General features: G+C 40.9%; 1 protein-coding gene across 1 annotated transcript in view; it reads right to left on the bottom strand.

The window, feature by feature from the left end:
- The window catches only part of MCF2L2 (MCF.2 cell line derived transforming sequence-like 2), a 140,042-nt gene that overhangs the window by 22,858 nt on the left and 91,915 nt on the right, over positions 1-25,269 (bottom strand). The window contains exons 16-24 of the mRNA XM_054385750.1: positions 18,532-18,598; positions 17,310-17,425; positions 15,972-16,041; positions 9,755-9,847; positions 9,226-9,318; positions 5,915-6,040; positions 2,120-2,341; positions 574-666; positions 103-181 (exon numbers count right to left, since the gene is read on the bottom strand). Of these exons, the coding sequence (XP_054241725.1) occupies positions 103-181; positions 574-666; positions 2,120-2,341; positions 5,915-6,040; positions 9,226-9,318; positions 9,755-9,847; positions 15,972-16,041; positions 17,310-17,425; positions 18,532-18,598 (959 nt within the window). The remainder of the gene's footprint in view (positions 1-102; positions 182-573; positions 667-2,119; positions 2,342-5,914; positions 6,041-9,225; positions 9,319-9,754; positions 9,848-15,971; positions 16,042-17,309; positions 17,426-18,531; positions 18,599-25,269) is intronic.

Here is a 25,269-nt window from a genome sequence, read left to right as displayed (position 1 = left end):
TGGTGATACTGGACAGTACTGCAACTCACCCCAGTTCCATGTTGCCACACAGAGCTACAGAAGGCAGGCAGCATTACCAGATCTTGGTTTTATGTGTCTTACCTCTGCATGCTTCCAGTTGTCCTGTCAGGACTTTGCGAATCTCTGAAATCCAGGTGTTTTTCAGCTCAACAGAAGATGCCTGGCAAAACAAAAGGAAAAATCAAAGGCCTAGTTAAAGCAAGCTGTCAATCACTTGGCTATTCTGCCCCACAATTGCTCTCAATTTTCCCAAGCAATGGAACAACATGGCCAGCTTTGAGCAAAACAGAGGACACTCCTCAAGACGGACAAGTTACCACGAATCTAAGGTCTTGTCCTTGCTTTTCTCTCCACTGTTCCAAATAATTTTCCACTGCTTTGTTTCCTCTTTGACCCAAAATCATGACCATTTTCACAATGATAAATTGGTAATTTAGAGCTAACACAAAAATGAAGTTTCCAGTGTCTGTTGTTTCTTGAGTGTACAGGACAGTGGGAGTCATGAAACAGAAAACTTTCTTTAAAACAATCTAATTGAAAGGAAGTTGTTACCTGAATGATATAGACCTCTTCTCTGCCATTATACCAGATCTCAAACTTCTTGTTATCCCCTTTTACATTTTCTGTAATGCCCACAGTGCTCATCTGTTTCAAAACAGAAAAGAAGCAGCTGGAATCTGGAAAACGTCAATAGCCTTAAAACACTTCATCCTCTTAGAAGCATTTTAAAGAGACCGCATTGACTCCTGCACCTTAGGTAGTAATTGAAAGTAACATTCAGAACACGTTATTTCTCAGCAGCTAATTAATCATTCATCTTTTTGATTGTTACAGAAAAAATAGGGGGGGGAAAAAACCAATTAAGTGCTCAAAAGTAACACAAGCTAATGCCTGACCATGACTTTATCCTCTTTGGGCTTTTTTCACTTGAACTGTGGGTCAGTTTTCAATCCTATCCTGGCTCTTGAAGAAGATGGTATTTTCAACTTGTCACCACTGGCCTGTTGAGGTGGGAGAGGGACAAGGGATAGAACATGGCTTTGAGACTTAACAACTCATCTGCAAATCTAGACAACACAAAAATTTTATACAGTGTCAGGAAAAAAAAAAAAGGAAAAGAAAAAAAGGAAAATAAAAGAAAAAAAGGGAAAAAAAAAGAAAAAGACCAAAAAAAAGAAAAAATACCCAAAAAAAAAAAAAAGATGTGCAAGGAGCTGAGTGCCTAACTAGGCAAGACAAACAAGGAATTGAAGAAAATAATTCTAGATTTCTTAAGTGATAGATTTTTAACCACCAATTTGAAGTCCAGCTTCCCATCTTTTTCCTGTATTTATTCCTCCCCCTTGTTCTGATTTGCCTCAGTATTAGATTTGAATGACAATTAGATTGCTGACTTAAACAAGTTGGATTACATCATAATTTCTGCTGTCATCTCCACAGAAAGAAACCTCAAATGTTTAAATTAATTGGTTCACTTACTCCTTGAACTGGGGTCTATTATAATTCCTTTCTGGTTACCCTGTATAAAGTTTGCAGTGTTACACTCAATGACCCATGTTAATTGTCTCAAGTCACAAGTGTCACACCAATGTGCTTAAAGGGAAAATTTGGCCTACTTGTGAATGTCATTTTATCAGAAAATGTCCTGACTCATGTCTGGAAATGTCACTCTTGCAAATAAAAGGGCACTTCTTCTGCACTCATTCTGATTCATTTGCAGCTGTTATTGTTGCAGAACATATCTGCTGAGCTGGTGATGTCAACAGTAACACTTGCAATAGAACTGAACTTGGAGGATGCTTGTAGACAGAATAATGACCATTCAGTCTTGCTTCCCTTTATGAGACTTTGGGCAAGAAGACACAAGCTGTCTGTGTGTATTAGGTTGCAAAACCAAGGGTGACATCTGAAGTTGCAGGACATGTGACTGGGTCTGTATCCAGATCAAAACTAATCAGAAGCTTTCATTTACTTGAGTGCAAGATAGCTCCAGATGTATACCTTCTTCAAGTCTCCACATGCAAAGACACCCCCCACCCCCCATTTTTTAAGAACATCAGAATTACTTCTCTCCCTCACCATTTACCACAGTTATTACCTTTAAGGAATTTTTAAAGCTGTAAGAAGCTGTCTTCTCATGGCCATCAGTGTTCTCCTCCCGTTTCTTGCAGAAAAGCAGCATCTTTGTGTAGAGGAAGAGGTGTCTCTGCATTGGTTTGAATCTAGCCAAGTCCTTCACCTTGTTGTGCCCCTTCTTGTGGTCAGTCCATACATTGAAGGAACCTTGCATCAACAGCTTTCCAAGCTCACTGACATCCCCCTAGCAAGCAAGGAGATGAGGGAGCCTACATCACTTTCAAAATAAGGTAATCCCAGGCACAGTTCTTTCCCCAGGGATGTTTAACCTTCCAGGCAGAAGCCTAGGCATCCCTTGTGTTGGAGAGTGGATGTGTTGCAGCTGGAATCCCATCTGCAAGGTCTCCTTGCTAAACCTGTGTGGTTTCTTCATATAACCATTAATCTGTTGTTTCCCATGTCCATAATTTCCAGTTTGTCTCCCCATTCACAGTTATCATCTACAGTCTGTCTCAGGATCTCTTCAGATCTGACACATCCAAGCTGTTCCCCCTTAGAGGGGGACCTTAGAGGAAGCATCTTCTGACAAGAACTGTATTTGAAGACTCCTGACTTTAAAGCAGTGTGAAAGTCAGTACAGATCAGATATGCAAGCAAAGGCCTTGACTCTGAAAGATTCAGTTTCTACTCTGCTACTAGCTTCTACCCCTGAGCAAAACCTTGAAAGAAGCTCAGATATCTCAAGACACGGATTGGTGCCTAGAGATATGTTGGTGTGTAATTCCTTCCCATTGCAGCACAGTTTTTAAAAGTGTCTTCAATACTTTCCCGGTTTACCATCTACAGACTGTGCAATGCTGCCTCAGCCTCAGCAAGAGGGAGTAAATGCACCAAGAAGCCATAAAGCTATCTGAGGGAGAGTGAAACTAAATGGGAACCAGAGCATTCTAAGTTAAAGCCCTTATCTGAGGACCGCAGGGTAAATACTTCCACTGACATAAATATTTGACACAAACATTTACAGCAGAGTTCAGGAGTGTAGCAATGTGTGGATAGATGACATGGCAACATCTGTATGGTAATGGGCCTCAACAAATGATGTTAAACACTTATTCTACCAGCAGGTTTTTTCTAGGAGTGCTTTGTATAATAAGTTGAGGGAACAAGCTCAGTGCATTGTTAAAGTACTTAAACACAGCTGTCTGGTCTGTTAATTATAAGGCAAAGATGTTGTCTGCAAGTGGGAATGTCTGATTTCTTAAACTACAGATTGCAATCTACTCTCACAACCCATCCTCTACCCTACATCCAACTGCAAAACCAAGGTTTGACTTTCCCACTCTATAGCAGGGTATTAGACTCTCTAAAGCAGTCTAAAAAACCTCAGTAATTTCTGTAACAGTCTCTCATCTCTACTATACAGAGATTTTTTTTTTAATTTGTGCATACAGGACTGTATGTATTTACATGTGCATGCAGGTGTGAGTGGCAAGCCTGTGGAAAGTACATTGATGATATGTAAAACTAAATTAAAAAACAAACAAACATTTTCTACATAGTTCTGGCTATGCTGAAAGGCTCCTGTCACTCAGGGAACTGCTTGATACAGCGCTGAGATCCAGAAGCTCTGTTCAACTCTTGAGACAGGTCCATCTCTTCATTGTTGGATCTAGGGTTGGGATTATAGCAAGTGAAGTGGGAAGCTGACATTTTCACTGCAGAGAAAAAGAGGATGCAGGGATGTGCATTCTGCAGCAGCTGCACAAAATACTTCAAATATTAGTCCACAAGGCCTGGACCCTCTCTTCAGCATGAGCAGCAAACAGAGAGGAGGACACAGTTTTTGGTAACTTGTGCTAGTGGACAGCAATGTTTTGTCCTCAAGGAAATGTATTTAAAATGGAGGATTTGATCATTATCTCAAATATAATTATTCCTTCTCAGAACAACAGACAGTCTTTCAATTTGTGTTATTGAAATTAAGATTTGTTCAGTGAAGATTCAAAATTACATCTGTAATTTCTGCTCTGTCAGAAAAGATATTACTAAAAAATCTTTTAAGAAATGTCAGTGAACTATTCCTGTTCAGACCAAAAATCTGCATATAGTAGGCTTCTCCCACACTGAAAAGTCTTGGAAAAACTGAAAACTAGATGGAAATCACATGAAAACATTCTGCTAATCTAAACGAAGTATAAAAACTTCATGCTATATTCCTAATCTAAACCCATCTCCTGGTGCAAAGGCATTCAGTGCAAGATCACAGTATCACAATACAGTAGAGGTTGGAAAGGACCTCCAGAGATCATGTCCAATCCCCCTGGCAAAGCTGGATCACTTAGGGTAGTCTGCACAGGAATGCATCCAGATGGATTTTGAATGTGTCCAGAGAAGAAGACTCCACAACCTCCCTGGGCAGCCTGTTCCAGTGCTCCATCACCCTCACTGTAAAGAAGTTTCTCCTCATATTGAGGTGAAACCACCTATGTTCAAGTTTCTATCCATTGTTCCTTGTCTTATTACTGTGCACCACTGAAAGAGATTGGCCTCCTTCACTTGACACCCACCCCTCAGATATTTATAGGCATTGATGACATCCCCTCTCAGTCTTCTCAAGACTAAACAACCCCAGGTCTCTCAGTCTCTCTTCATAGGGGAAGTCCCCTAATCATCCTCATGGCTCTCCCTAGCTCACAGCTGTGCAGAAGGCTGCAGTAAGAGATATGCTTGAATTTGTCAGGCTTGGGAGACCTAAGTCATGCGTAGGACCTGTGGGATGCTTCTCTGACCTGCAGGCACTACAGCTAGTCTATGTATTTACTGCTGTAACCAGGTGGCCACTGCTTCACATGCAACCCAGCACAGGTCCTGCAGGACAAGAACTGGTGGTGTTCTCTCAAATGTAATGCACAGTCCACAGGGGCATCTCCGACTGCGTGCAGCAGTGGTTCCATGACAAGCAGTCAGTATAGACCCCAGCACTTCCCTCAGGAAGTCACATTCTGCACAAAACAGTTTTTCTTTTGTCCAGACTAACCCCTGTTACTCTTAACTAATAATTCTCTGAACCCAGCTTCTCAGTACATTGTTTTTTTTCCTTGACATTTTCACCATGCAGCTATTTGAAAATGGGCAACCACAATGACCCTCAGGCCTCATTTCACCAGGCATGTTTCTCCTTTACATGTCAATTGCTTCCACTTCTCATTTAAGGACTTTGTGTACATAGGCAACATTAGGTCTTAAAAGTGTGGTCTTTGATTTGTACTGTGATTCACAGAACCACAGAATGCTTGGGGTTGGAAAGGTCCTTTAAAGGTCACTGAGCCCAATGCTCCTGCACTGAGTGGGGATATCTTTAACTGGATCAGGCTATGAATGTTTCCACAGATGGGACTTTTACCACCTCCCTGGGCAACCTGTTCCTGGTTGTTAATTCCCAGTCATTGGGATGGATTCTACACTTTAAATGGAGCCAAATTTTCCGGCCTAAGTGCAAAATATTTGGAAACACTTGAGTTGCATGTCGGTCATGAAGTTTCAGCAGATTGTTTTAGTTATGTCTGTTACAATTGCTACCTCTCACCTACAAATGAGTTTTGGGTGTGATTACTTAGAAGAATTGCATTTGTCCCACTTCCTCCCCACATTCACACCCCCACCTCCATGTGACTTATGTTGACATGTATTTTGGATCACCACAACACTCCACTGAGTAGCCTCCTTCAAGAATGTGGCACAAACTACTGCAAAATATACCAGCCATGGGTGTAGAATTGACGGGTTAAGATCAGAGTAAAAGCACAGCAAACAATACCTCATATCCTGTGATTGCTATCTGGTGCATGGAGTCATTTACTGATTTGATAATATCAAGCACTGTGGCCAGAGCTTCTTCCAGTTCAGCAGTACCCTCTGAATTCTTGCTGCACTTCAGCATTTCCTAAAAAAAACAAAAATAAAATAAAAAATATGAAAATTTCTTATACCAGAGGCCATCATAAGACACCTCTCCAAACTTTTGTGCTGCATAGACAAAGTAGTAAACTGGGGAAATAAACCAAACCAAAACCAAACCCCAAAACCTAGCAAGAATTCACCAAGATTGTCATTGAGGATACACATTCTGATCTTTTGGACATTTTCAAGATTTAGGTTATCATTTAAGATGAGATAGGAAAATTCTGACCTACATACAATGACCTTCCTGCAGGCCAGAGAATTTTGTCTTTTTTTTTTCCCCTCCACATTTGCTAGCAAAGAAACTTAATTCAGTGATTAAGGTATTGGAGAATTCACCATTTCCCTTTGCACTTTAAAATACATAAATTAATGTCTAGTCTGAATTTGGCATATTTGATATTCCACTCATCAGATCTTACAAATTTCTTGTTAGATAAAGAATTTCTACATGGGGAAAGAAGTCACTTCCTGTGTAGACTTGTGGTCAAATCACCTCACATGTCTCTTCCTTAAATGAGACTTCTTTAATGTATAAGAAAGTTTTTTTAACCACAATTTTTTTTGGGAGGGTTAAATAGGCCAGATGATTACTACCTCTTATTCTCTACCTCTTGACTACAATCTACATTTGCAGATCTGGAAACTGTTTTTGAGATGTAGTAACTTTGAAGAACAATGCAAGCAAAAATTCATCAAACATTATATTGTGCTTAAAATAAGAGAAGGTATGCTACCCTCCAAATCTTGCACAAGGAACAAAAGACAAAGTTCTGGAGAAGTTAAGCAGGGTGTGCCCAAAGCAAAGAAATAAACAAAACCTTCTGAGGGCTCAGTTTCTGTAATCACTTCTCCTACAGAGATCCTGTTTAAGGCCAACTACTTGCATAGCCCAATGCAGCTCCTTACAAAGACTATTTTTCTTATTTCTATAGGTGTCTCCTACTTGAAAAGTTCTAGCCATAGCTCAGGAGTTAATTCTTCTCCTGTAAATAACGGTTGTAACCTTGTTTTGAATTATAACAGAACTAATGCTTTTCAGTGAATTACCTTTCTAGCTCAGTCTTCTAAGTAACTCTACTTTCTCAAGTTAACAACATATTTTTGCAGACTATGTCCTTATAACAACATTTTATTCATCGATATTGACACAGCCCATCCCTATATATCTACCACTAGAATGAAAGAATGTTTGGCTGGATGTAATTTTCACTTCAGAAATGCAGAAATGAAGAAAGTAAGAAATGAATTGTTGTAATAAGTAAGTGAGTTTAGTTTTGTTTCCTGTGCTGACTACAATGTCAACAGAACGTGCTCCAACAATACCCCTAGAAATTAATCCAAACTTCACTAATATTAGCAGTCTTTATTACAGTAAGAATCAGACCCCTTCGGCAGGGATGATCATTGCCCTGGTTTTCATTCAGGGATATCATTTTCAGTCACATTTCAAGTTTGGAAATCATTTGATCCAAAAGCTGAGGCACTTGTCTTCCTGTAAATCAGGGCGCAAAAAGGTAGTTCGTAGCGAACTCCAAACAGCAGCAGTCTCTCCTCAAGTGCTTAGGTGACCAGAGTTTAGAAAGTAAAAGCAGGACACATTCCTATAGCAGCTGTTGCATAAGTTCTAGGATGAGGATGGATCCCTACTTTCTCTATAGTGGGTGTGGTGCTTTATAATATTAGCAAAACTAAGATGAAACAGGAGGGTCCCAATGATTGTGACCCAGAATTTCAAATTATTCTGCCAGTCACTCAAGGCACAGAAGTTCTTAGTCACTTCTTTGTTTCATGTTTTTCATTGACTCCCATTTTCCTACATTTTTAAATGCTCCTGCTGCCAGGAAAAGAGTGCTTCCCAGATCTCATAATCCCTGACAAAGTAAATGTCCATGCCAGTGTGTTGCTGCTAAGTACAAAACTGGTCTGACCAGCTTCAGCTCCAATGGCTGCAACCTGTTTTGCCTGAGAATTTTACTCCTTGATCTAATCTTGCTTTTATTTACAGACATATTTCAAATTAAAAGTAGAATCTGTTTTAATTTTGCTGTTCTGAAGACCTTGATATTTTCTTCCTTGTCACAGAATAGTTTCAAGAAATAGAGTCAGGTTTACTCCTGGATTTTACATTGATGTAAATCCACTGGAATCAATGAAGTTGCATCCTTGTTTTTGGATCAACATTTGGATTCATCAGTTCTGTATAAAGTCAATAAACAGGTCACAGAAATACTGCACAAGTGAATGGCCAGCCAGATCCTCATCTGGCTTAAATTAACACAACTAGACCAATGCCATGTTAGCTATCAGCAAATAAAATTGCAGACTAAAATCTTTGTTGCAAATTTCATGCTAAATTTCATGACAGTACAAAACATTTCATGAAGTCCAGAGGCTTGAGAAAATCATGTAATTCACCTTCATTACCCTCCATAAGAAAAGTCAGAAAATAGTGCTTTTAGGAACTGAGAAGATGAGGACAGAAAATGAAGCCACCATCTTCAAAAAAAGTCATTGGTTTGAACATTTCCTGTGGCCCAGTTCAGACCAGAATTCAAGCATGGACCTCTTACAGTCCCAACCAAATCAAGAGGAAAGTTCACATATTCATCCCATGGAAAAGTGACAGACAATTTGCTTCTAGCTGGGTCTTTCAAATGGGAGCACCAAAAGGGAGTGGCTCCCTCTGAAAGATTTGAGTCACAACCATGGGAAAATATCAGGTTCAGAGAGCTGAAAGAGTTATAGTCAACAGGGACAAGTATCAGAGACAAGATTTAAAGCATCAGTTCCTGTTTTCAAACGAGGACCTCCTAGGGATCCAATAAAGCCAAATTCCATTTCTGTTTAAATATAAATAAAACAATAAATAAAATACTTACTATACAAAATATTTTACTTTGCACATATGTAGGAGTATATATATAATAATATATTGCTATTTCTTAGTATACAAGTGCTGTTGCTAAACAATAGCAGTATTTTATCTTAAATAGAAGTTCTTTCCTTGACTGCTACCATTTGACAACTTTGCATTACAAAGTTTTTGTTGAAGAAGTGAGAGAGGATTTCTGTACCAGGTGGTCCATCAAAAATAGGCTGATCTGCAATTTTGTAAATAAAACAAGCTATGCATTCCAATTCATTGCACTTTGATAGAGAACCTACCTTTAACAGCAGCTGGTACTTGGTGATTCTCTGGACTGGCTTTAAGAGATATGCATCTAATGAGAGCTTATGATCCAATTTACGCTGACATTCCTGTAAGGGATAGCAGGGAAGAAAAATACAATTGTTTCTTGAAACAGAAGCAATACACCAAGATCCTTATCATTTGGTAATTGGAAGGTTATATGTCTGTGAATTAATTGAGAGAGAAATTTGTTCCATCTGCATAGGAGTTTCCAGGTTACTAAATAAAAGCTAATGTTCAGGTTCAATGTCCTGTTGAAATCTGGCATGCCCTGCTTATGAAGTTGCAATGAAGACAGCACTCCTTTGGTTTGGCTCCTCTCCAAGAACTCTACCTACTAGACTCTTGTAGAGAGCACCTCAACGCATACTGGGTGCCTGCCATCAGCATAAGAAGCATGCAGAAAAATCTGCGTATTGCTCTAAGCTTTCTAAAGAAAGAGGAGGCACAGAAGGAAAACAAGCTTGGATGATCTTCAACTGCTAGTCTGCAATTAAATTCCACCTGAAAAAAGATGCTGTCTCCACACTGTCTCCAGAGAGCTTCTGACCTTGGCTTGTTCTGACAGTACTTTTCATATATTTGGAGGTCCTCTTTCTGCAAGAAAAAGATAATTTAAGTAAGGTAAGAAAAAATAAAAATCTGCTTTGAGTCACACTTTCCATCCTAACGCATGAATTACTACATGGGCATAACTCTATGTCAAAATACACTGGAAGTACCAAACTTGCTTTTTACTCCTGTAAAGGTAAATACATCTGAAATCGAGGGGTTTTTTTCCTCACTTTTTGCACAAAGCAAGGAGATTGCAGACTGTAACACAATCTAATTTCAAAACTGTTATCTTCAATGGAGGACAATAGATGGTTTGAGAACAAAGGGGAAAAGCCATTCGAGATGTAAATTTTGCTAATACTGTCAGAGACTGGTATTTGCTAACAATGTTCACCACTTAGCCAAGGTTTGCATTTCCAAAACACTCTGAAAATAGCAATGGCTTTCAATAATACAGGGATTAATTAAAAAGGGGCAAGTTTGTCATGCTGATATCCCAGGTCAGGCAGGGAGAAGTACTTAAAGTCTGTTGTATCCAAATTAGAAGGTGGTGGATTGACTTAGCCTCTATTTGCCTTTGACCACATTCCAGATGCTCTCACTGAAGTCCATAGCAAACAAATATCACTGATTTCAGTGATAACAAAGACAGTTTCAGAACCACAGATGTGCTAGGTGTTGGAAGGGACCTCGAAATATCATCTAGTCCAAGCCTTCTCCAGAGCAGGATCACCTGGGATCACACAGGAACACATCCAAGCAGGTTTTGAATGGCCCCAGAGAAGGAGACTCCACAACCTCTCTGGACAGCCCATTGCAAGGTTCTGTTACCCTCATGGTGAAAAAGTTGTTCCATATTGTTCACATGAAACCTCCTATGCTCCAGCTTGCACCCACTGCCCCTTGTCCTATCATTGGACATCACTCCCAACACTCACACTTCACACATTTATAAACATGAATGAGGTCACCCCTCAGACTCCTCTCCAAGCTAAAGAGACCTAGCTCACTCAGCCTTTCCTCATAGGGGAAGTGTCCTTCTTGAACTGAGGGGCCCAGAACTAGACACAATATTCCAGATGTAGCCTCACCAGGGTAGAGTAGAAGGGGAGGAGAACCTCTCAGGACCTATTAACCTCCCACCTTCTAATACACCCCAGGATGCCATTGGCCTTCTTGGCCCCAAGGAGACAGAGAGGTCTCTTGGAAGCTCCCTAGGCTGTATGGGTGGATACAGGTAGAGGGGCATTCCTCTGCTAGGTTCTGGGCTCACTGACTCTGCACAGAAGCCTTGCAGCTGTGCACCCACCCAGACGTAACCAAGCTGGGCTTGCTGTGTCTGACTGGCTGGGAGCTTCTCATCTACCCAGGTGGACTTGACCTCAGTGAATCAAAGACAGCACCAAAAATAAATCTCAAGAGTTCCTGGCTCTTGCCTCCCTGCTCTCAAACCCACTGAACCATGCCTATACACTCCTGGTACAGTGAAAGCATTTTCTTTTGCATAGAGTTGCTAGAACTTGATATTACTGCTGTCTTCCTCTACAGACCTTCAGTGGTGTCACCCTGATGAATCAGATGTGGAAGCAGAGCTATGCCATGCAACACCTTACTGCCTTAAGAATTATGCAATACAAAAAGCTCCGTTGCAACTCAAGAGTATTAATGGCACTGTTTCAAAACCAGCACAGTGTTTTCCTCACACAAATAGAATTGTTTGATATGTTACCTTGGAGGGAAGATAGCAGGGGGTAAAGTCTACAAACTAGAAGTAACAGCAAAGTATGATCAAGCACTACAATTTGTTCCCGGCGCACAGAAACCTAATTGGACTGGGCAAGGAGAACGGAGACATTAACAGTCACAAACAGTATTAGGGGTGAGAGAAAAGCACCAATTTAAATTGAAGATGCAATAATCATCAATGTACCAAGTCATCTGTCATAGTGGAAGGACCTTGTGCCAATGCAATCTGCTGCCTAAATCAGTGACACCTGCTCAAGCAGATGCAGCTTTAAATACAGCTTTACGTTTTGAAATAGTGTAAGAAAAAGGGAAAGCCTGCTCATACTACCAGGATCAGACTCAAAAATACCAAGAAATAATTAATTTCCTGATTACTCAAATCTCAGTCTTATATGTTCCACACATTTCTATTTTCATGTCCAGAGGTTCTGACTTCTTACTGATAGTTCTACACCATGCTCATCTCTCCTGCAATGCTTTTGCTTTCCACAGTGATTTGCATCTTGAGCTCTCCATACACTTTCATACACGTGGCTGTATCAGGTTTGCATGGCCGAGTTTTGGAAGTGGAATGTTACAGAGGTGGCTTCTTTGAGAAGCTGCTAAAAGCTTCCCCTGTGCCTGATAGGGCCAATGCCAGCTGCCTTCAAGTCAGACTTGCCAATGGCCAAGCCCATCAGTGATTGTGGAAGTCCCTCTATGGTAACATATTTAACAAAGGGGGGGGCAAAATCTGCACAATGCTGGAACAGGTTTTCTGACATGACTTTAACCCCACGGGAGACCCACCCTGAAGAGTCTGTTCCTGAATGACTATAACCCATGGAAAGAATCTGTGCTGGAGTAGTTCATAAAGAACAGCAGCCCATGGGAGGGACAGGCCGGAGCAAGGTAATAGTGTGAGGAGTCCTCCCACTAAGGAGGAAGCACAGAGACAACATGTGATGACCTGGCCACAACCCCCATTCCCCTGTGCCACTCAGGGGGTGAGGTAGAGGACTGAGGAATTAAGTTAAACTCAGCAAGAAGGGAGAGGTGGGAGGAAGGTGTTTTAAGATCTAGGTTTTATTTCTCATTATTCTGGTAATAAATTAAACTAATTTCCCCAAGTCAGATCTTTTTTTTTTCCAGTGGCAGTAATTGCTGAGAGATGTCCCTGACCTTAGCTCAAATCCACAAGTCTTTCATTATATTTTCTCTCCCCTGACCAGCTGAGAAGGGGAGCGATAAGAGTGACTTTGGTGGGCAACTGACATCCAGCCAGGGTCCACCCAGGACAGGGTTATATGCACAGTTTCAATTGTCTTTGATGACTACTGATTTATGAATAAATTTTGTTTTGAATTAAAATTTAGCCCTTTGAATCCAACTCCCAGGTTTCTGCTCAGGTACTAGAGTCCCTTCACAGATAGAAGCATTTAGAAAAAGAAGCTTTCTCCCTGGAACGACCAAATGCCCCAACTGCTGGCTCCTACTAAATGATTCTCCTTTTCCAACCTTAGCAATAGGAGTAAGTAAACAGTGGTAATCCACTGTGAGTCACTCCTGCCAGGCACCTCACCTGACACATGTTGGTAAGCAAGTTGACACACCTATGTTTCTTCCTGAGCATTCTTGCCTTGGCTTGGTAATTTTTCTTTCCTAGCCCTGCACCATGCTTAGCAGATGAACCCAGAGTGTCCCTCTTGGTGCTGGTAAAGTGCTGGAAAAGCCATCTTGCAAGGATTCAGCACAGGTATCCTTTTTAAGCATCTCTGCAGTCCTTGCCACAAAGAGCTTTAAGCAAGGTCGAGCATCTTGGTGAAGGAATAGCTTCCATGTGGGCAAAGTTGAGCTGGTTTCCTTGTAAATTAGTTTATATGATGATCACCCTAACAAGGACAGGCAAACTGGGAGGTGGGACAAGAGGGACATTTCTGGCTCATGTTCCACCTTATTCTGCTACTGTGTTCCGGGGGAGAAACCAGAGAGGAGAAATAGTCTGGGACTCCACAGATCATTTCTGACATCAGGTGAGAAGAAGAGTTCACACCCAATGGTGACAGCTGGCCGGGTGACATTGGTGGGGATAGGAGAATGTGTGGGGAATGGCAGGGGAATGACCGTCAAGGGCTGGAGGGACTCGGGCACCAGGATGTCCTACTGCAGCTCCCAGGATGCTTCCAAGCAGCTCTGGAATCAGGGCTGAAAACTCCCAGGGTGATCAGACAAGTACAAAGCAGAAAACCAGTCTGATCACAGGCCCCCCACGGTGCTGTGGCAGGATGATTACAGCGTACACAGAGGGAGAAATGAAATCTGCAACAACGTGACTTTCCTCCCAGAACTCACATCGGCTCCAACAGCAGCAGCTTCAGCTTTCCCCCTGCCAAGGCAAGCACGGTCATAACTCACAGGGCAAGCCAGAAGCCTCTCGGCTCAGCAGGAAGAGTCAAAAAGCTGCCAGAGCATGGAGAACACAAACGCACAACCAGGCGTTTGTTTGTGCCTTCTAGAGGCAGTCCAACAGAAACAACACATTTCTGGGCTTTATGTGGCTTCTTCTAAAAACAGAGCCTGAGGGCAAGCTCTTGAATCAAAGGTGCTACTGTGTGAGCAGAGACATCTCAGGAGAGAGGCTTTGGCTTCCCTAGCGCCAAATTTGAAATAAGGGGAAGGCAAATGCATTATTCAAATTCCAAATACAAATGACTCAAGTTCCAAATTCAAATTATTCAAATTCCATTATGCAATAGATTTAGTGTTGTTTCAGCAGGCTGCAAAAGGTGACAGAGGGACTGACTCATTTCATACCTGAACCATAGTTTCAGTGCTGCTGATTTCATACTGGTAGACTAATGAAGAGAATTGTGCTCAGTAGGTGGTTTTACTGAGAGAGACATAGCTAAAAGATTTAAACATGGAATTTGAACTTTCTGAAGAATCACAGAACCAATTCTATATCAAGAATTTCTCTTTAGCTTCATATCCAGGGACATTTGCAAAATATACACTGTTTTATAGCCTTGAATTTCAAAGGTCTGCATTCTCCAAAGCCTGTTTTGCCTTTTTTTGCATAATGATTTCACCACAATATTTTCCTGCTCAGCATCTGAATCTTAGGATAACAACATATTAGTAGTGTCATTTACTCAAGGTCTAAATGCTGGCTGTTAAACAGAAAATAATTCAGGGGCCTTATAATCATATTTACACTTGTATGATGCTCTTCAGCCTGACCTGTTTGTAAACTGAGGGCCTACCCTTTTGAAGTATCACAGGTTCATAATTCCCTTTAATATTTCAGAGATGTGGCAGTGCTCCACACTCTTGACAGCTGGGGTACACACATTTCATCCAGATCTGTCTGCACCTTGTTAAGTATTTAACATGTACCCTGGAAAAAGCAGCAAATGCTATATGTAGTACACAGGAGAAACAGGAGATACCTCTGGTGACAGGGAAGAGGACAAATTTTCCCACTTCTCATGCCTCTTCCATTTTCCATACAAAACACAAAGAGTTATTCAAGCAGTTTTGTCAGACTATGAAAAAAGCAGCAACCCACCAAAACAGTTTTTTCCTTAGTAGTAGTGTCTCTAAATGTGTGTTATAGAAACAAATACCTTTTGTTGTGCTGCAGGAAACAGAACTAGCAGTCATGTTGGGGGGGCAGGCAAAGGTGGGGAAGGAGGGACACAACTGGGAGCTCTCAGAGGAAAGAGTTGTACGACTCAGGCACTAAAATGTCACAGGAAGAAAAGACTCATGCATCTGACCAAAGCCACCACTGCCTGTTGGCTTTGGCCCAAGCTTTCTCATAAACTGAGCTCGCTCTGCTTGTGAATAAACAGCTAACTCTCAGCACTCCATGCAAGTGGGCAGAATCCCACATGGTGGTAGAATTATGTGAAGGAGTAAAGGACTCAACCTGACAGAGTCTTATGGAGATGTTGGGGTTCCACAATACAAGGAAAGTGCTAGACTCTGCTGGGCTAGTTCTAGGGCAGTAAGTCTCCTGAACAGTGCAGGGAAAAGAGAGGAGACAAATGAGACATTCTGTCTGCACTCAGAGCAATCTGCTGTGATACCATTTGCTGCCTATTGACAGTACAGTGGTGCCTGGGATACAGCAAACTGCTGGTAGAGATTTGTTTAATATGAAAAGCATGTTAATCATTTGAATCACTGATTTTTATTTTCCTTTTAAGGAAGGCTTAAAATACAACAGTAAACTGCTGGTAATAGCTCTCTTCCTGTCAGCAAACCAAGTAAAGGTTCAGATTTCAGAATATACACTTGTTAACCGTGGCTTAATTTGGCAGTATCTGCTTGCCTGATTTCATTCACAAAATCAGAGGAAAAGGATAGGAATAGCTCTGTAAGCATTGTAGGATAAGACCATAGATACTCATACAAACCTGTGAAAGGATTTACTTACTCTCTTCAAAAAGCATCTGGCAAGAAGGTCAGGGTTTTCAATGCAATGTTCTATCTCCTTAAGGAAAATCCTGAGAGGGAGAAAGGAAAGCAAACAGTAATGCAACATGCCCCACACACTGTGTGCTAGCTTCTCTATATCCAGCTCAAGGCCCATGTTTTTGCAGTAAGAGGCTTCAATGATTTTGAGACACACACACACAAAATTATTTTGGCAAACTGGGATGTGGTTCACAGTGAATTGCCTGAATCACCAATGTTAGCATCTTTGCATCTGCTCACAGGCATCTGACACATTTGGTCCCTCTGGCTGTTGAGATTCGTTTCCAATATGCAGTCCAAGCACTTGCTTCCCATTTGGTTGTAACGATTTTTCAGAACAGCTATAGAAGACAGAAAATCTCTGCCAGATGCAGATGCTTAATCAGCAAGCAGGGAAAATATGGGATGTAAAGGCTTCTGCAGCAGCAGTCAATGCTCTAAGCCTTGAAGGAAAGAAAGGCCAGGCTTGCAAATGTTGTTCTCCAAATGCAAGACACCTTCTTTCAAAATAATATAGAAACTTTTCTACTACATATCAACTAATTTCTACTTTGTGTCAACTACTCTGCATAATATTTTAAACTTTTAAAGGAGGACTTTTAATATTTATTTTGTTCAGCTGTTTGTTACATCTTACAGGCAATCATTGTCCAAAACAGTTCCTAAGTTTTCCCATTGGCTACAACTAGTTTTACTTAATCAAGGCCAGGAAAAGCAGGAAATGTACAGAAGTAGCCCTAAGCTTTGTGGTTTGAAAGAGAATTAAAAGAGGTTAATCTTGTTCAGAACTGGCATTCTGTAGTTATGGGCACTAAACCACCTTGTTCACAGCATGGACAAGGCTTCTGGAAAGTTTTATGATAGTGTGAAGGATAAAATTCCTTATTGAAAAGCACTTTCAAATATATCATGTCTTCTGATGTAGTAGAAATATAGGACAGTCAAGATGAACACTATGAAAACTTCCTCATAGAGAAAGAACTTCAAGATTAAGCCCTGTGACACCCACCAGTGAACCAAGAGAGGTGGTATGATACTTGCCATGAGGGACAACTAAAAATGGGTAATGCCAGGAAAAATGAGTAGTGAATGCACAAAAGATTATACTCTTTCATGAAAAGTGAAATCTATGATCACAGAGGTGTTCCTCACACATAGGTTTTGTAAGACACACACAGAAGCAAAGTGAGGATGACTTTCCCTGCCTGTGTATGTGTATGACAAAGCACTCCACATGAAGGGAGCAGAAACAACAGAAGCACTTGAGGGTGCAAGACAACCACCACTTCCCACATGCCTGTTGTGGAATTCGTAGATTTCTGGGAGGTTCCCAAAAAGAATTTCCTTCTTGTTCTGGAGTGCAGATGGAATCAGATGTAGTAAACTGGGATTGTCCATTTCTGAAGCATAGCCCTGCAGAGAAGAGTGGAAAATAAAGCCAGTCTGTTTTCACCAGGGGAGGACTGGATCTGAATCACTGAAAAGCCCCAAAATCTATGTGCTTTTTGTTCAGCTTCTCCTATACCTGCTTCATTGTTGCTCCCATGAATTTCTGATGTTTCTAATTTTCCCCAGAGCTTTTAACCCTGATAGATGTGGAAACACCCTTTAACCACACATGGATGGATTACTGATCAACAACAACAACAAAAAAGCTATTTTGGTCATGAAAGGATGGAAACTGCTATGTTTGATAGACACATATCTTTCCACTACCCTGCTTCATTGCAAAAGGGTTAGTTTGGATTTATTTGTTGAACTGTGGTATTTGGCTTGACTATTTGATTGTTTCTTATAAAAACTGGTTTGTGTTTCTTCAATAAAAGCTGAGAGAAGATTCTGAGCACAGATTTTAAACTCAAGAGTAATATATCAATTGTCAGAGCTGACAGCTCCCACAGATCAAATCCCATAAAGAAGCAACCACATGGGTGAAAAAGAAACCACCCAGACCTTCAGTTGCCACCCAAATACAGACATGATTGAGCCTTATTCAGCCTCCACCCTCCCACAGACTAGGGACCTCAGACTCTGCACAGGCAGAGTATGCTGCTATCCTATGAGTTTCAAAAGCCCAAGGGTTATTTTTGCAGTGTGAGCTGCTCTTTTCTGTGTTCAAACACTACATGGGGCAATAAAAAAAAGGAGGAAGAGAGCTCCTGTTTTCTAAAGGATTTTCCAAATTTACATTGACAGAAACAGTGTCTGGCCCCATGGAAATCAAGGGTGCTGTTTCTGAAGCCTATTGAGGATATCTGAAAAGGCACATTATTAACTATTCCACTGTCCAGAACCTTGAGAACCAGACAGCTTTTTTTTTCTCTCCTGTGGGCTGGGGTTAGAAAAGGTGCCTCCTCCTTTAAGCCCTGAGGAAACATGTTCAAAACATCCTTCTCATTTTCCATCTCCAAGGCTGAGCTATCTTGCTAGGAGTGCCTGTGTACTCTAAACAAAAGTGGGAGGTGAGAGTGCTCAGCCCATGATCGACTTAAAGGTTAAGCACCAGAAGAATTTCTTACCTCTATTATACTTTGAAGTTCTTCTACATAAACCCGTTCTGTTTCTATCAGCTCATTGATTATGTGGCTAAAAGAGAAGAAAGGTGGAAGGTTATAGCTTATAGCAACAGTTCAACAAAGCATACATGAAAGACAAACTGCTTCTCCTTGTTTATTCCTGTTTATGTCTCTGTCTACAAAAAAAAACCTCCTGTGACATCTCCAAAGGTCATTTCTCCATAGTTCAATATGTGCCATGTTGATAGTCTTAAAAGTCCTAAACATCCCTTGGACTATTATTTTTAAAGCTTATTTTAAACTTATGTTGGCTGGTCCTGTCATTTTGTTACCTACAAATCTGAGCCAAGACACTAAAAATGTCCTGGAAGGCAAACAAAAAAGGCTTCCTTTTCTAATAATAACTAATAATACTCAATAAAATGAGATTCTATTTCCCAAGGCTATGTTGAGTTTCTGTTTTGCTAACTGGTGATGAGGCTTCCTTTCTTTAATACCCTGCAAAAACAGACAACAGGGTGGTGTTAGAAGTCTTTAATCATGAAAGTAGTGTTAAATATTTGCACTATATCTGGACTCTTCATTTCTAATATTAGTTCAATGCTTCTAGGTAACTTGGAGGGACAGATCTTGAAGATGCCTGACTTATTTCATAGAAATATGAACCAATTTGCTTTTGGACAAAAAAAAAAAAACTAATTAGATTTTAAAATGCATTAAATCCTTCAACATTTTTATGCATCAGCTGTCCCAAATTCTCAAGAAAATATTCTCTTTAATATTCTTACAAACAAAGTTTTCAGGGCAACTCCTCCAGAGAGTTGAACAGTTTCTCCAAGTAGAAAAGGACTGATGTTTAATATTCCTTTCCTGGTCCAAGCTTCACAAAAGTCCCTAACCACATAGCTAGATTAAGCAAAAACATCACCAGAAGCACAGCAGGGAGTAGTGCCTAGAGGAAGACATTGTGATATGGTCACAGTAAATAGAAGGTTACCCACCCCTCTACAGAACTGGGGTGCTTTTGGAAAAAATACTTATTTCTAGTATTTTGGTAAAAGGCTGTCCAAAAAACAGGAGGAGATAGAAATCTGCTCCTCTGCTGCCTAGTGTCAGAAGCTTGAACCATCTCCAGGCTGCTTTCTAGAGCAAAATATAAAGAGAGGAAAGTGATTTCTATCACTCCTGCTGGAAAGTTTGCCTTGTCTCTGTCTGGTTACCAAGTTTTGGTATTGATTTCAAGTTCATCTTACTGTGGAAAGATGCTTATTTACCTGCAAAAAAAGAAGACATAAATCTTCTAGATGTTATTTAGTCTGTTACCTAAGAGATTACATTAGGACTGACTCTGAATCAAACCCAACACTTGGAGTACAATTACACCTTGAAAGCAAATTATCAGTCCATAGGTTTCCTAGTAATTCAATAAGTAGAATATTTTACTGTCCAGCTTCCTATGAAAGATGAAGGAGAAATGAATTTGTTTAATCTTTTCTGAATCCTAGTTTAACATAGAGCACTTGAATCCCCACTGTGAGAAATCTGGGGTTTTAATTGGTGTAGTAATCTTCATTTTGTTTGGAAACATTGTCTGTTCAGGGCGTTAAGAAAGAAAAAAAAAATCCCATGAGGAATATTTTATTAGAGGATGCTCTATGGGACTCTCAGATCCTGCCATTGTAGTTAAGAGGTTGTCACCAAATCTCACATAAATCTTTAAGAAGGGTTTGTTTTATTGTTTAACTTAGCTCTGCATGTAAGTTTATACTAACAGTAAATGCTTTAGCTTTTAAACTGTTATAAAAAGGGTCAGCCCTTCTAAAGGTGGTGTTAGCCATTTTATCATGATGAAATAGAAACAAAAATCACCTCCTGGTTAGAGTTCTAGAACTTCTAAACCATAAGTCCACATGTAAAAGGTAACCATTCTCCAGTACTTCTCCAGAGTGAGAAGGCAGATCTTGCTGCCTAGATAGGACTTTCACTGCTCAGGCTATTTGGTGGGTATATTGTTGGAATTTTTTGGTTTTAACTGTAGTCTCTTTCCAACCACAAATTGTGTCCACAGGAAGAAAAGAGGAATTTGACCAAACATCCAGCATTCTGTCAGACTCAGCACATATGTTTTAGAGATGTTTTCACGCTTGCCTCTTGGTACCCATGGCCAAGTACCTCTGTGCAATTTCCTTCTTGAAAGACAGCAGCTGTATGATTAAGCCCCACATTGTCCCCAAAGCAGAACATCTCTACTGCTTCTGCAAAGCAGTGGTGAATGCAAATTCTATTCCCAATGCTGCCACTAGTTCAAAGTGTTGCTTGGTATAATCCATCCCTCTATCTATCTGTGCCCATCCCACAGTTTCCAGATGTCACTTCATATTATTGCAACACTATTCTTCTGAAAGTGTTATTCTTTCTCTAACAGGGTCACTGGCACAAACCCATCAGAAAAGAGCCTTATCGACGGTGCTCCTGGAGTAACTTACCTGAATTGCTTCCCAAACAATAACCACAGCAGCAAAATCTCAAACACTATAGGTTGTTGCACATGAATCACTCTGGCCAAACTCTTAACAACAGAGAGCTGTGCACTTGGTTAAGGGCCTTCCACAAGCCTTAAAATTGCCCTGACAAAGATGCCATTTAAGAACAGTAAATTAAAGCGCTACATAAGTGTGTCATGCTGCTGGGGGAGGAAGCCATGGAGAGGGTATGAAGGAGATACTTTTACACTCTGTGTGAACATGCTGGGTTGTTATATGATGAAGTAGAGAGCTCACTACATGGCACAAGGGAATTAACGGCATTTGAGATAGCCTAATGCCTAGAAAACTGATTTACATTAGGCCATGAGGGGTAAAATGTGAAATTTTCATCCCTTTCCAGATGGCATGAGGCAGTGAAGGTAACTTATCATGGGCCTGCTGCAAGTATCATGTTTAAGGGAAATATGATGCAGCGATTGACAGCAGTATTGTCACAGGCAGTTCTTTCAACTCTTTTCCCCTTCTCAACCACCATGACTGCATTAGAAGTAATTTCTGGTGGCCAGCTACACCATAAGCCCTGTTTACAATGCCCAACATTTGAACAAAGTTTATATTGCAAACGAAAATGTACATTGTTCCTCAAGAGAAAGGACAATGGACTGCAGATAAGAAATTAAGACAAATGCGGCTAATCTGTTGTCTTTCTGTCTGCTAAGAGGAAAATACAGGCACCAGGGCTCATCCTGACGTTTTTGTCAAAACCAGAAATTAAACAAAAGGCAAAACAGTAAAGGAATGAAAAAGCCTATCAGAAAAAATGAAGCATACAAGCTAATGAATGGCCAGCCAGAAATATGGACCCTTACTGTAGTCACAGTTTCAAATTTAACTCACAGTTCCTTCAGTCTTTCTTTCTGTGTCCATGTCCAAACTACATAGCAAAGCTTGATTCAGATTCCTACCAGCTTCTGAGGGCTTTTGTCCAGCCTCCAGTGCTGACAGCCACACTGCTCACTAGCCTAAATCAGCAGCCTGCCCCCATGGAGGTAGCAGCAGCGCTGGTGTATCTGCCATCACAGAAGTAACCACGTTGGGAAAGACCTTCAAGATCTAGTCCATCCCAGCTGCTCTTGCATTTGCTTTCCCTTTCACAAACATGAAAACAGGAGATGGAGCCAGGAGGGACCCCTCATAATCTTGCCCTTAGTGCTGAAGGACTCTTCATGGTTTTGTCAGTAAGTATGAGAGCTTAAACCCTGTAAACAGGCTATGTCTAAGAGAACTGAGAGGTTATTTCAGATTAGAAGCAGTTTGCAGCCTTAACTTTGGACTCAGTGTTGTGATTACAGGAAAAACTCTAACTGTCCCTTTGGTGATTGGAAAGAGGAGGGAAAAAAGAGGTGCAATTGGGATGTGTGAGGTAAAGGGACCAGGGAAAATTTTCCGCATTTCACGATTCCTTCATTTCAGAGAGATGTTACAAGAATATGAAGTTTGGATTGCAGCAGTCCAAAGACAACAAAACTCTGAGGTGAAGTTTATAGGCAGTTTTCACAAGGATAGCTCCTCACTAGGATCATTCCCAAGTAAGCAGAGCACCTCACCAAGGACAGTGAAGGATTAGATTTTCCATGGAGTCTGAGAAATTCTCAAGATCCTGTCCGTAGGCATTCTTGTTGCCACTAAACCTTCATTCCTCTGGAGGACACTTGCTCTTTCCCCAACACAATAAACAAATAGACTTATTAAATTAGAAGAATCCCAAAGGTGGAATTTCTGATCCAAATCATACCTGCCCCATAATCTTTTCTGCTGTGGAAATAGCAACATGAAACATTGCTCAGGAGAGCAAGACCAGCTTTGCTTCTGTGGAGGGAGTTTACTCTGTGTCCTAGCAGAGGGGGCTCAGACAATACTAACCCACAAAGGCAGGACTTTTGCTGCTACAACTTGCCAGAATCAGGATGTGGCTGAAGGAGATCACACACCAGCCCACTGATGTGATGTTATCAAATCTTCCTCCAACAAATGAAATTTCTTGTTATGGGAAAGAGTTATAATGCATGAACTAGCTCACAATTCTTTGAATTATTGATCTGGGTTTCTAACAAAACACCATGGCCTTGTTTATACTAAAACCACATTTCTCACAGGTGTGATTTCACATCAGTTTGCTTTAGGCAGATTATTCTTGTTTTGGCAATTATGACTGCCCTGCAGTACTCCTAAATTGAGCCAATTTCCACCACTCCTAGCTTGAGAGGCACTGCAGTGGCAGCACAGTACAGGTAAGAAAGGAGAAAGAATTGCCTTGTTGCAACAAAACTTTTGTTGGTAGTTATTTATATGACCTGGCTTCTTCTGGTAATTGAAAGCACACTACTAGGAAGGTCCTCACCAAGATGACCATAAAGAAGACATGCACCAGCCCATTATATATTAATAACTATTTCTCCTTCCTTTTTCCTTAAAAACAGAAGAAAAAAAAGGAAATATAATTGAATGTCTGGCCAAGCTCCCCAGGTGCATGAGATTATGCAACCCCAGGAAATGCTACAGGCCTGGGGAAGAGCAGCTGAGAAGCTTCCTGGTAGAAAAGAACCTGGGGGGGCTAGTTGACAGCTGGCTGAATATGAGCCAGTGGTGTGACACAGTGGCTAAGAAGGCATCCTGCCTTGTATAGGATACAGTGTGGCCAGCAGGACTAGGGCAATGATTTTCCCTCAGCACTGGTGAGGCCACACCTTGAATACTGTGCTCAGTTTTGGGCCACACACTACAAAAGAGATGTTGAGGACCTGGAGCGTATCCAAAGAGGAGCAATGAAGCTGGTGAAGGGTCTACAGCATAAGTCTTCCGAGGAGCAGCTGAAGGAACTGGGGTTGTTTAGCCTGGAGAAAAGGAGGGTGAGGGCAGATATTATCCCTCTCCACAACTCCCCAAAAGAAGGTTGAAACAAAGTGGGATTTGGTCTCTTCTCCCAAGTAACAAACAATAGGACAAGAAGAGTCTTCCTCAAGTTGCACCAAAGGAGCATATTAGGAAAAATTTCTTCACCAAAATGGTTTTTGAGCACTGGAACAGGCTACTCAGCATCATCACTGGAGGTATGCAAAAGGTATAGATGTGGCAGTGTCAAGTTAATGGTTTGACTTGATGATCTTAAAGGTCTTTCCTAACATAAGCAATTCTGTGTGATTCTAACCTAAGGGCTGTATCACAAGACTTCTCCTAGGAGCAGTACCAGATGGTTTCTCTGTTGTGGCATGTGCTACCTTAAAAATCAGTATCAAATACAGTGAAACACTAAGTGTATCTAGAGACTATCACAACCTGTTAATATCTCCTCTAGCCATCTCAATGGCTTTTTGCTTAAGCAGTTAAAATTTATGCATCCTGCTCAGATGGCATCATAAAACTAATTCAGGACTTTTGTTTCCATAGCTGTGCTTCTTTTCTGACAAACTCCTTGGCTCACTTCCATTCACAGATCTTCTTTCTATGCCAGGATTTGCTGTCACAGGTGCCTGTCCTGATAAGGAGTCTTTTCCCAAAGAGGAATTGGAGCTATCAAACAGAATTACACCAGTAAGCTTTTCTGAAAAAAACAAAACCAAACCCCAAAAAACAAAACCACCCTACCCATAGATCATAACTGGTGCTCCAAATGTATTATGCTGCAGAAAACCTGCTTGTATGACTGATGGGGAGCCAGCAGAAGTGGCACTTGTGCATAGGGACCCCCTACCTGTCATGCAAAAGTGCATGGTGCCTGCAAGGTGAAAAAGTTAAGCAGCAGAATACCAGTATGCAAGAGCAAAATACTCAGTGAAATTTATTAAATTAATACAAATAAAATAAACATCACTTTTATAAATATATGTAATTTAGATATAGATCTACTTACATTGAAAATAGTTGCTCTCTTACTAACTGGGGCTTCAAGAGCAGGAGAGAGGGCTAAACAGAACTGTGTGTAGTGCAAGAGATAACATATACTTCGAATAAACACCAACATTGGACAGAGTTAGACATAAGAGAAGCGAGAGTGCATGCCTCCTCCCTGGGGTGTTCAAGGCCAGGTTGGATCAGGCCTTGAGCAGCTGAGTCTATTGGAGAGGCATTCCTGCCCTGGGAGGTTGGAGCAGATGATCTCAAAGCTCCCTTCCAACCTAAGCTATTCCATGAATCTACAATTCTATGACTTTCTTGGCCCAGCACTTTGGCTAACCTTAAGTATTGTCAAACATTT

The sequence above is a fragment of the Indicator indicator genome, chromosome 13 (genome assembly GCF_027791375.1).
Source record: "Indicator indicator isolate 239-I01 chromosome 13, UM_Iind_1.1, whole genome shotgun sequence".
NCBI classification, from domain to species: Eukaryota; Metazoa; Chordata; class Aves; order Piciformes; family Indicatoridae; genus Indicator; species Indicator indicator.
The sequence above is the reverse complement of the archived record's forward strand: the minus strand, read 5'-3'. Positions and strand labels throughout refer to the sequence as shown.